The sequence below is a fragment of the Leptonotus elevatus genome, chromosome 8 (assembly GCF_054856555.1).
Source record: "Leptonotus elevatus isolate MCC_2025b chromosome 8, RoL_Lele_1.0, whole genome shotgun sequence".
Lineage (NCBI taxonomy): Eukaryota > Metazoa > Chordata > Actinopteri > Syngnathiformes > Syngnathidae > Leptonotus > Leptonotus elevatus.
The window spans coordinates 18,194,463-18,207,143 of NC_141246.1; the positions used below are offsets into that span (position 1 = coordinate 18,194,463).

Consider the following 12,681-nt stretch of genomic DNA (forward strand, 5'->3'; position numbering starts at 1 on the left):
TCGAATGAATATTGCAGCAACCAGAAGACTGCATTCAATAATGTTAAAAAGGTTTGCACCTCCCTAAAAGTCCAATCATTAATCTGCTTGGAAGCCATTGTTGTCCTCTCTTCATCGTTAATGGCAGCTGTTTTCCCGGGTTGGTGGTTTGCGCAGCTGCACGTTGATGACGACATGTCTCAAATCAATTATTGGCCTCCAAAATAATTACGTCATGTTTTGGAACTAGGCTACTTTTTTTTGGGAACCGCAAAGGAGCAGGTACCAGAAAAAGTGAGTAGAGTAGAGCCGGGTAGATTTGTTGGTGGAGTCGGGGCTTTTGCAGAGTAGAGTAGAGTAGAGTAGATACCGGTTTTGTTTTGTACTTCATTTTAGGGTTAGATTTATTTTACTTGGGTTTTGTATATCTGCTCTCTCATTTAAAAACTGATTTGTATCGTCCAAAAAGCGGCAAACACAATAATAATAATAATAATAATAATAATAGCAACCAAAATGCTCAACTGATTTAATGATCGAAACTGATTCAAATGAATGGAAACTTCTATGTTTGATCATATGCATGCGTTCAGAAAAATCTAACCTGCAGCTGTGATCCCTCGGGTTTCCTTGCAGCGATGCGGCAGCGCGGGCCAAGCCCAATCTTGAGAAGGAATGGTAGTAGGTGAGCTGCGTGTCCGACAGACTGGCCACACCATCTGGCTCTTCATACACATTTTCCCAGTACGAGTTGAGGCCCGGCATCCCCGGTGGAAACGGCCCAAACAGGTAGGCATCCAGATGGTTCACTATCTCCTGGTTCACGCTGGCTTCAAACTTCCTGGCAAAGAAGGTGGGTCGCACCGTTTGCTGCGGAGAGACAGTGCGAGAGATGAGATAAAGAGAGCAAAAAAAGACAGAGATTAAAAAATGGTTTTGTGCCAGGATGACAATAGAACAGATGTGATGTGTATGGAGGTAATGTATGCAGAGACGGAAAACATAATGCAGAGGGGGAAAAAAGAGTCTTCAACACACAAGGACGGGAAACCTTTTAGTCTCACTTCATTGTGAACTTATCACTTTATTCTATACAATGGTTCATATCTGTCCATTCACAAGTGATAATGGATTGCATGTGCAAGGTACATAATTTAAAGTGTTAGCTAAACGTTTTGCAATGTGTACAGTGCTTCATACTGGTGTGCCATGACAGATCATCAGGGGTGCCGCAGGTGAATTAACAATGTATCCGCCGTTAATCCATTGTATGCCAGCAACATATAATGAGAGGCAGAACAATCAAACATTCTTCCATTAGATGGCAGAAGATACAAGTACAATAACCCGGAGTATGTCAACTTGTAAGTAAACTGAGATGATATCATCATTCTTTCAGGATTCATACATTTTGTGACTTTTGATCAATATGAATGTATGTTTGTTCATATGACTGCTTTTAGTTTGACACACAGGGGTCACAACTAATCATGCGGCGCAGTTAGACGATTGTGATACGGTATGAAAACATCACACTAATACAATAGTGGCCTCTGGGGAAAAAAAAGAAAGAAAGCACCGATTAGTGTCCAGTGATGAGCTAGAGGTGGCAGCTGTGGACACTGTTATGATGTCATAACATTGAAATTGCAAGCTTGTAAACAGTGGCAGCCCTCAATAAGATTATTGTGGATGATGCTATAGCGTTGCTAGTTAGATAAACCCAGTTATGGGGCATCCCATATCTATAGTAACTAAATGCATTTCCTCATGAACTGTGCACCTGGTCTATTTTGCCTTTGCAAGACAAAGTGACCTATAGTTTAGGCCACTTTGTCCTGCATTTGAAATATGTTACAATTGTCTGAAGAAATTGATCAATTGTTTATTTTTGATCGCTGCCTGAAATAAATGAACAATGAATTAAAATGAACAAATGAATTATCTGAGAGGTTACCGGCTACGTAACTGTTTTTATATGTTCCCCCTGTATAGTGAATATTTATAATCAAATATATTCAATATTAATGTTTATCATCAACTAAAAAGGAGGAATTTGAGCAATGATTTCCTGCAATAATCATAAACTGACAACAAAACATTGTACTGCATTTGTTAAAAAAAGATACATGATCAGAAGAGTTTAAAAATATTTAAATTACCACAACTCACAAATCGACGCCTTCTTAAAATAATTGCTTTGTCATTTTTTTCCAAATTTTTCAGGAAACACAAAAAAATTGACCATTTGCAAATGAGATGATTTGGGGGAAAAAAATAATGTTTGGGCCAAAAAAATGACATAGCCAATTTTTTGAAGGGGGTGACAAAATGTTAATTTCATTAAAACAATTTATTAGTTCAGTCTGAATAAACATTAAGTGGTATATTTATTAAGGCAATGAAAGAGACTATTTTTATTTTTAATACCGGTAAATATATTTATAAGCTTTTATTTGAAGAATAACAGTCCCGATCATGCTGGTTGAGACATGACAGACCCGATCAGTTGATTTTATTGGTCGATAATCAATGTCAAACAAAAAATCACCTTCCCTTCCTTAAAAGCAGCCTTTTTTTTTTTTTTGCACAGATTGAGTGACGTTTGGCTATTGCAAATCCCAAAATGTTTTTTTTCACAGTTTGAAATAGAAGTATGCCACAGAAGGACTATGACTAAAATATTTCTGGAATATGAGAGTAGAAGTCGAGCCAAAAACCACACAGGGATCCAATTCCAATTTGGTGATTAACTTGAGCCATGCTATATCATGTCTTACGCCTTCGTGCATACTGGGGGCTTAGTCAGATTTAGCGATTCTAATCACAGATGTAATGCCAAGTGGGTAATAGCGTATAGAGGATTTGACAAGGAGGGAAGAAAACAAAACGTTTATATGCAACTTTTGATGTTCAGTCTTTGCTGTAATGTGACATTTACTGTAAAGTGAGGAAATGTCAAGCAGCAACTATTTCATATGAATTGTCCAAGTACTTAGGGTTGAACATTTCTAGTAACTTTCCATGGTGGGTTGCTGAGAAACTTCGGAGACAGACAACATTTATATTTCCACATACTTCTGTTAATTCCCATTAAAAGCAGTCCATGCAGTCAGTAGCGTAATATTCTTCTGTCCAACTGTTCTCGCACAGATTTTATTTTTTGCTTTGCCTTGTTTGCTCTTTCCACCCGTGCCAATCTCACCCTCTCTGTCCTTGCTACTGTTGCTTGTTTGGCTGGAGGTGTATCATGAAATCTGCCGCCTCCGCAGCTTGGCGTTTACACAAAGACTTTTCCTGTCAGCCACAGACACAAAACTATTAACCAATAGTTAGCTAGCACCAAGCACCTTGGTGCAACCTACTGAAAAAGAAGATCAAATGAACTTTCGGCACATTTTGTGGATCTCAGCTCTTTCTCATGTTGCAACTGTCAACTGCCAGCTTGATGTTACATGGCACCAGATGATTGTGCGTGGTTCCAGTAATTAAATGGAACGTGTAGGTGGGAAATTTTGGTGCTTGAATGTTCCCAGAACTAGTGGGTTTTGACATGCCCCTCGGTGCTGTCATAGCTAGTCTTTTCCACATGCTTCCCAAAACATTACTACACAATGATGACCCATTTAAAAAGGCACACCACCACTTTCTCCAAAGGCGATGGCAATTGAAAATAATTATGCAGCAAAATGGACAGTTGTAACATGAACTATCATCTTAATGTTAGACGATTTCCAGAGTTGGTACAAAATAAGTGACATAAATGTGCTCCTTTAAGTTTTAATAGTGGCACCTTTTCCTTTGGTGGTGATAATAATGGGAACCGTTATTATTAGCGTCCGCTCACACAGATTTTATTTGATTGATTTTAATCTGTGGGTGTTTCATCGATGAAAAGTAAAGTAAGCTTAGCATTTATCCGAATGCTGTTGCTGTGGCAGAAAAATGAAGCTGATTTTGATAGTCATCACATTAGTGAAAAATGTTGAAATTTTGCACGCTCGTCACACCAAGCACAACAATATTTTATAAGTTTATTGTGCGGTTTCAAAAATGGCACAGTAGCACCCTCAAGAAAGTTTGAACGAAGCAGCCGCAGTTGCATATTTCATCAAGATCTACGAGACGTTTTGAGGCATATGTAACAGAAATGTCTCTGCGAGACATCTGCTAAATCTAACACTAAATCCACTATTTTGAATTCTCTTTCCAATTTGGCCCACAGAGATTTTATCCTGAAACTGTGGGTGTTTAATCTAAAGATGTTCAAGATGAAAAGTAGAAGCCAAGCTGTATATGTCTTTAACTCATACATCACAAAAACGTATGAATATATTTTAAATGTTTGAAGTGTCCCAAAGACGTTATGATTTTTTTAAATGTTTTTTTTTATGCTAAAGCCTACAGAAAGCTTTGATGAAGCCTCTCAACTGCAAAGAACGGTTGAAGAAATGGTACTTATTACACAAATGGCCAGCAGGTGGTAGCAGAGCAAAAGAGATCAACCAGGACCATGTTGAAAAAAAGATAATTTACTCACAATTCTAAATGGATTTGTGAATAATGATGAAACTTAACTATATTCTAATGCTAATTGCTGCAAAACAGAAACAGATAAAAATATATTCCTGATGAAAGAAGACATTTTTCTTTTGGTAGGTTCCATGTGTTTGTAGCAATAGAACACAATATTCTGTGGGCCTTACAAAATCAGTCAAAATCCAGTAAAACAGCCGGGAGTGAAGGGGATTGCTTTAGTGAAAATGGCTGGGAGTGAACGAGTTAATTATCCGAATTGTTGCCGTGGCGACGCACTGCTTGTCAATGAAGCTGATTTTGATAGTCTTCACATTAGTGAAAACATATGAAACTCTGCATGCTCATCACATTTGGCAAAATAATATTTTATAAGTTTATTTTGTGGTTCAAAAAAGAATGGCACAGTAACACCCTCAAGAAAAGTTTAACGAAGCCGCCGCAGTTGCATATTTCATCAAGCTCTAAGAGAAGTTTTAAGGCATATGTAAAAGACACCTGCTAAATCTAACAGTGAGTCCACTATTTAGTATTTTCTTTTTAATTTTTGCCCTGAAACTGTAAGGCGTTTCATTTAAAGATGTTCAAGATGAAAAGTAAAAGCAAAGCTGTATATAGCTTTAAACACTGTTGCCCTTGCGACACACTGTTCGCCATGAAGAATTATGCGATTGTGTTGTTCCGATACCGATTTTTAACCCCCAACACCGATTCGGATACCCAGCTTTGCAGTATTGGCTGATGCTGATACCATACCGATACTTTTTTTTTTTTCTCAACATGAAAAAGCTGTCCAGCCATTGGTTCAGAGCATTCAAGGGCCAATAGGATATCTTAGCTCGGCATGCAGTGAGCATGTCACACATCAGTGAATGTCGTGCATGAGCAAGACACAAGATGCTGCATCCAAAGTCCTATATTAGTGTCAGAATTAATGGTATCTGCATGTTAATTGTTAATACTCACCGATACCGATACCACTGTTTTAATGCAGTATCGGGGCCCCTGCCGATACCAGTATCGGTATCGGAACAACACAAATTTTCATGGTCAAAACAAGTGAGAACACGTGAAATTTTGCCCACACTTAAAGTAGCACTAAGGAACTTTTCAGCCTTAAAAAATATTTTCATAACTCTTGTGATGAAACTAGTTGAATGGTACCTTTGCTCATGGCCTGAGGGGATCTGTATCATTTTTACTGGCACTAAGCAACTTTGAGGAGCGTGGTAGGAACACTACCACACAAAAAAATACAAATGTGCTGACTACTTTATGACATTCATCACTTCCACCTTTACCCATTCGTTACAAAGACGGTAGTCAATTTGAAAGACGACGCACAATTACTGCTTTTCCTGGCAGAAGCTTTTGTCTGATGAGACAAAAAAGAGAAAAGGAAACGGGATCAACATTGGCCCGGATTTCACGCGCTGTCTTGAGCTAAAAAACAAACAAAAAAAAACGACGCAATGCGCTTGTCCTCATAGGAAATGTGGTCTTCCTTCAGACACAACAATACCGCTTTTGTCCATATGGTGCCGCCATAATCAACATAAACTGAAAGTTCCTTAGTGCTGGTTTAAGGCCTGGTAAAAAAACAAAACAGAAAATAAATTTATATATATATATATATATATATATATATATATATATATATATATATATATATATATATATATATATATATATATATATATATATATATATATATATATATATATATATATATATATAATCAAATTCCAATATGCCACTACCACAAAGTGGCCCTGGCTACACAGCTCTAGTTGCATTTGTATTTAGAATTAACATGGTGAATATGATTTGGGCAAAAAATACATTTAAACATTCCAAGACAACAACATGAACGTCATTATTTTTTTTTTAGACTGTCACAGCAAATAGTCAACTGCAAAACAGCCACTCCTTACTATTATGTGACATCTATGTTGATGAGAATTGCTTTTTAAAAACCCGACTCGCTAAATTCCAGTCAAGACTTCTTCATCAAGTGTCATCTCTATTGTTGCATGGCTTTTTCAAGCCAAAGGCCAAATTCCCATCTTTTATACAGTCTATGGTAATGTTCTGGTCTCTATCTCCCGTAACGTTAAGATTCAAAGGGAAATTCAGATTTTGTGCTCCGTGGGATATCAAGTCCTATTTATAGTGGGGCCTGGCACGCTCCTGCAAAGCCTGCTTTTGTTCCCTACTTTATGCCAGGGGATGGCCTTCACTGATACCATGGTGCCAATCGAAGTCAGCAGCACTGCCAGGGAGCTGTGGTAATGTGTTGGCACTCCAGCGCCAGTGAGCGGGGCGAGACAGGCGGCAGACCAATCTGGCAAAGGACTCAAGTGCTGCGGCTTTGACAGCTACGTGAAGGACAGGAGTCACGGTCGAAGAAGTATACGACTTCAAGAAGTATTTAACTGTGGCGGAACATTTTCATTTTGCGCCACAGATGTGACTTTTTAGGAGCTTATTAAAAGTCCAACTGGGAGTCGGATTCTTTGACAGGCTCCTGGGGTCACTGCCAATCACTTACTTCCATTTTAAAAAGCTAACTATCCTATTCCTCCTGTTAATACCCAGGGCAAGGAGGGTCTAATTACTTTTCAGATGTTCACTTTCGGGGTCATCGAAACTAATATATCATTTTCTACTTATTGATTATGAGAGCTACGGGAACATTCTGATGTAGAGGACACAGCCTGGAGGCAGAAAATTAACTAATAAGGTGTGCGCTTGTCACTTGTGGGTAATGTTATTGGTAAGATCTTTTCATCCAACTGCTAGAGGGGAAAATCAATGAACTGTCGCCAATTTTACACTTAAATGTAACTAATTGGAAGAAAATTTCCTTTTTTTTTAAACACTAAAATATGATGAATATGATCTCTCAAGGAGAAATAAAATGTATTATTTACTTTATATATTTTTGTCGGTCACCATGCAAAATGATTATGTAGTCATAATAACGGAGCGCACTGTGGGTGTCTGCGGACCCAAGGTGACTTTCGTAGGGTTCTGTGCCTTGCTCGAGGGCACCTCAACAGTAGTCAGAATGCACGATAGCAAATCTTTATAAGGGAAGTCAAGTCAAAAGTTATCTTTACAATAATGTGTTATATGCACACCCGCTAGTCTACACACGGTATTTTGATAAATATTACATTTGTGGAATATGAGTTAAGCAGCAAAATCCACCTGTTTTTATCCATCTCAGGGGGCGGCCATTTTGCCAATTGCTGTCAACTGAAAATGACATCACAGTCCAATCACGCTGAAACTGAAAATTTAAACCTAATATTGAGTGCTTTTGGTGTTATTAGCCCAAATAATAAATGAAATACATGTATTATTGTTTTTGTAGTTAGAACTGCACTTGAGCCGTTTCTAATACAATCAATGCTAATAATGCATGCTGCATGAGCTAAGAGGCTATTGCACTACAGCTTTTCGTATAATGCAGTGCAGTTCTACACCACTGCAACCTACAATTACAATTTTAAACATATTAAATTAATAACTGCCACAGTATCAATTAAAAGCAATAAGTAGTATCATAAAAAACTAACAAAAAACTTTGACTACAGCTCTTTGACCTGTGACTTTTTTTTCTTCTTTAAATCTCATTGAATCAAGGGTGGGCCATTACATTTTCAAAGGGGTCACATAAAATTAAAGGGTTGTAGAGGGTCGCACAACATGCCAACCACAACTGTGTTCCATATTTATGCAATGTATTTATATAAAGGATTAATATGTGTTGTTTTATTTCATAAGGTGGTACTTGTGTAAATAAAGTATCTAATGAAAAATATACACAGTCATTAAAATGACATACACTGTATACACTTATTAACATTACATCATCTTACAGTATCCCCATTTGATGGTATCCCTTATTATCATCTGGTCGGATCTGTGCAAGTGCATGTTTTTAATGCTCCCATAAAACAGTCTCACTATACACTATACAATATGGTGGTTGAAAATTGGCCACTCTAAAAAATAGTTTTTAGTTTTTTTTAGTTTTAGCCTCTCGGTAGTTTAAAGTTGCCTTCTTTTTCAGAAAAAAACACAACCTTTTAAATATAAAATATATCCCCCAATTATTTAAACGCAAATAAATTACATTTCATTTTGACGGTCAGAGTGGTGAATACAACTACTGTATTTACATCATTCGTCAAAAGTTACAGTCTCAACATGACGATACAAGAAACGGGTTCAATCTGTCTAGTGTGACTGGCCGTTTCTCAGGCAAGTTCATCAATCATTGCAACGCAAAAAGAGAAATTAATGGAGGGTGTTATTGTTACCTGGAAGCGGTGGAAATCTACAGGCTTGAAGTCATTAGGCGAACATCCGCACCAGTCAACGATGTGCTTGTACTGGCATTTACAGCCCAATTTACGATTCCAGTTGGTGATGCGCAGGTTGTTATCCACCATGCTCTCACAGTAGGCACTGTTCTCCAGCACAGTGTGGAAGAATGACTGGAAAACAAACACATAGACATGTGACAGAAGGAAAAAGGGAGACAGCAGACAGTGAGAACAAATTAACATTTTATTTGTCATGCCTTTCAATTCTCACTGGCAAAAGAGTAGCAGCAAAACGTGTACAATCACAGAAATGATTAAAACGCAATTTTGAGTCGAATATAGTCACAAAGCGATTTCAACGGCAACGACAAGTAACCTGCAGTGCTTTTGTCTAAGACCAATGCTTTCTGAGCATAAAGTTTTGCTTACCTGTCAGTCAGAGTTAGGAAAAATGAAAATGAAGGTTACCTCGGCAGGCAGCAGAGTGTAGGCGTAGAAGCGCTTCATGTTGGTGACCAGATCGTCCTTGGAGTTGATGACATATTCCACAAACATGCGGTTCAGAAGGAACCAGTCGGATCCTCCATCCACAGAGATGCCCTCTGGGATTTTACGGTCTCCCAGCCTCCACATGTGGGTGTCACACTCGTAGAAGAGACGATCCAGGCCTTGTTTGCGGATAAACCTGGCGAAAACAAAAGATGACTAAATGGCTGACTCATGTAGTCAAAAGCGTGCATGTGCTGAACATCATATTTTAATGACTCAGACAAGACAAATGCAAATCAATTGGAGGTCATCTTTTGGCAAATTAATAATGGCGTTTTCTAATATATTTATCTACTGATGTTTGCGTAGCTGTTATGTAATTAATAGTTGCCTAAACATCTACACAAATGTGAATGTGTAAAATAAATAATTCAGTTAAAAAATAATAATAATAAAAAAAAAATGCTAAAAAGTAAATTGTTCATGTACTTTTACTTTTGCATTCACTTGAAAAAAACAAAAAAAAATTTTTGGGGGGGAGCTTTGGTTTATTTTAGTTTTTTTTTTAATTTTCAGTTTTTCAGATTTTTTTTCTTCCGTTTTACTGAATTTTTTTTCTGTCAAAAAATATTCTGAAAAACAGCCTGAAAAAAATTATTCAGAGAAACAGGAGGAACAATTACTTAGGAAAATAAGGGACAGGGGGGGATTATTCAGAAAAACAGGGAAAAAATTATAAAAAAACCCCAGAAAAAAAATATTCAAAAAACAGAAAAAAATTGCCGAAAAACAGTTTTTTTACCTCTGAACTCCAAGTGACAAGCAGACTCACTAATAGCGGAAGCGGACACTTTCCCGCATACCTCCATATGCAATAAGATGGTCATTTTTACTTAGTGGCTCTCACTAAAGGAATGAATGTGTAAACTGTATTGTGGTTTGTTCTCTAATCTCTGAGAGAAAACACCTTTAAAAAAAATCAGAAAAACTGAAAAATAATTATTTTATAAAACAGGGAAAAATTACTCAGAAAAAAAGAAAAAAAATATTCAGAAAAACAAGGAACAAATATTCAATAAAACAGAAAAAAATACTCAAAAAAACCCAAAGCTCCCCAAAAAATTTGTCAGAAAATCAAGACTTTTTATTTTAAGTGAATGCAACACGCTTCCGTATTCATGTTATATGAGTTACATCATATTTTACAACAGCAGATACATCTTTTTACTCACTTCTACAATATGTAATTTCAATCATATTGACTGTGCCATCAAGTTTTGTAGGATGTCATTCAAATGGAACATGAGATTCTGCAAGGAGAGTCTTGACACATGCCACATGCGAGTTGTACTCCAAAAAGTAAAGTTTTGTTTTCCTATTAGGTTGCCAACATTTGTCCAATAGCCCTAACTTCCTCCCTGTCAGGTTGTTTACTTTTGTCAATCTATAATAGCCCTTTTAATTATTATTATTTTTTTTAATGTTAAGTAAGTTTTACTTTAAAACTGTAGGGGAAGCCTTGTCACTAAATAGATAAATAAAATCCTTATTGTTTCTATAAGTGATAGGCTATGTTGTTGATTTGTCACATTACGCTTTCATCAGTTACACATACATAATTGATGGTTTTACTATTGAACATATCAAGTGTTAGCAATGGGGAGTCAAATTCAGGTCAACCAGCTCGGCCTCTTAAGAATTAGTTGGTTTCCTGGGGAGTGGAAGATGCGTATATCAGCTATCCAAATATACTGTACAATATATAGAGTATACTAGGAATTACACGATTAGGATTTTTGGTGGGCGGTCGCCGATCAGCAAATAAAAAAAAAATAAAAAAAGAAGATCACATCACTGATGTGAGCACAAGATGGAGCAATATGCATGGTAGAATGAAGCGAAGTGAGATGGCTAATGATGTGGTATAGTAGCCCTATACTGACATGGGAGTTTTGCATATTTTTGCATAGTTTTGCATAGTTTTGCAGGGAGAGCGTCATGAGGAACTCCCATTAAGTGACAGTTGCACATGATTGTATATCTTTATTTGTTTTCACTAAGATAATGACAACACTTTAAAATAAGTGTAAGGGAGGAAAACAAAATCACTAACTAGACCGATTCTCAAACTTATATGATTAAACTTCAGTCATTTGAGGTACTCTATTTTCAGGTTTGTACCAGAAAGTTAAGCTGTATCGCACACAGGTATCGCAAAAGAAGCAGAGTGGCATCTCCATGAAGCAAAAGGAAGTTCATACTATTCAGCAGTTGCATATTATAGGTAGCATCAAAATCTATAAGTGGTAGTCAAAATTCATTTGTGGTGGCCACGGGTAAATTTATACGTTTGAAACACTGCAATGACGTCGTTGATCAGATTGGCAAATTAAGACATTACAGCACAAAAAGTGCATAAAATATAAAAAAGGCCGATCCGATATAGCCGATCATATCGGTGAAAAACGTAACGGTATATACACACTTTAATTTAGTATCAAGATTAATGTTGCTTTTATTGCATTTCTTTTATGAACACAGCAATGCTGAGAGAAAAATCAAACGATGCAATGTGGCTCCAAATGCACAGCGCTCGTGTTGAGTCAAGCTGAGTCATGCCCGCATATGTTTTGGGGTATTTTTGAGTGCAGTGTGACGCCAGTACAGAGAGCAGCGGGTGGCGGCAACAAAGACCGAGACCTCACTGGATCACCACAATAACAATGCTAATCCGTAATTCACCGAGTAGCAATGGAAGATGAATGGGAAGCGGCAACCAGTGCTTCAGAATTGACCTCGGGCGAGTCAGACTCACCTGGCGTTGTCTCTGCCATGAGACTTGATGAAGTTCATGTCTCTGTATTTGGACAAGAAGGCCACCAGCTGGTTGTTTGTCCTAAAAACAGAAGAAAGAGGCTCATTGAATCAATGCCATCAATACCGACACTGTAAGAAAACAATGAGTACTGGTAATATTTACTTGAAACAATCTAGTAAAAAAATGTCACTCAGAAATTCCGAGTACATTTTACAAGGAGAGTTTTGAGTACATTTGACCAGTTTATATATATATATAAACTTAAGCGTTGAGGAACAAACTCATGACCTTCAGCTTCAACCATACTGCATTGCTGGTGTGTCCAAAATCAGACCAAAAACGTCTTAGCGGTACAAGGATTCCGCCTGACACCGTCAATATACTAACACACAGCAGGAGCGGCATGGCTCAGGTGGTAGAGTGGCTGTCTCCCAACCTGAAGTTTAGGGTTCATTCCTCAAACCTTGAGTAGCATTTTTTTTTTAATAAACTGGTAAAATGTACTCAAAACTGTCTTTTTAA

General features: G+C 37.3%; 1 protein-coding gene across 1 annotated transcript in view; it reads right to left on the reverse strand.

Moving 5' to 3' along the window:
- Positions 1–12,681, reverse strand: part of xylt1 (xylosyltransferase I) — an 89,091-nt gene that overhangs the window by 22,287 nt on the left and 54,123 nt on the right. Inside the window, exons 5-8 of the mRNA XM_086083432.1 lie at positions 12,157–12,237; positions 9,321–9,537; positions 8,847–9,023; positions 584–849 (exon numbers count right to left, since the gene is read on the reverse strand). Coding sequence (XP_085939558.1) covers positions 584–849; positions 8,847–9,023; positions 9,321–9,537; positions 12,157–12,237 — 741 coding nt within the window. The remainder of the gene's footprint in view (positions 1–583; positions 850–8,846; positions 9,024–9,320; positions 9,538–12,156; positions 12,238–12,681) is intronic.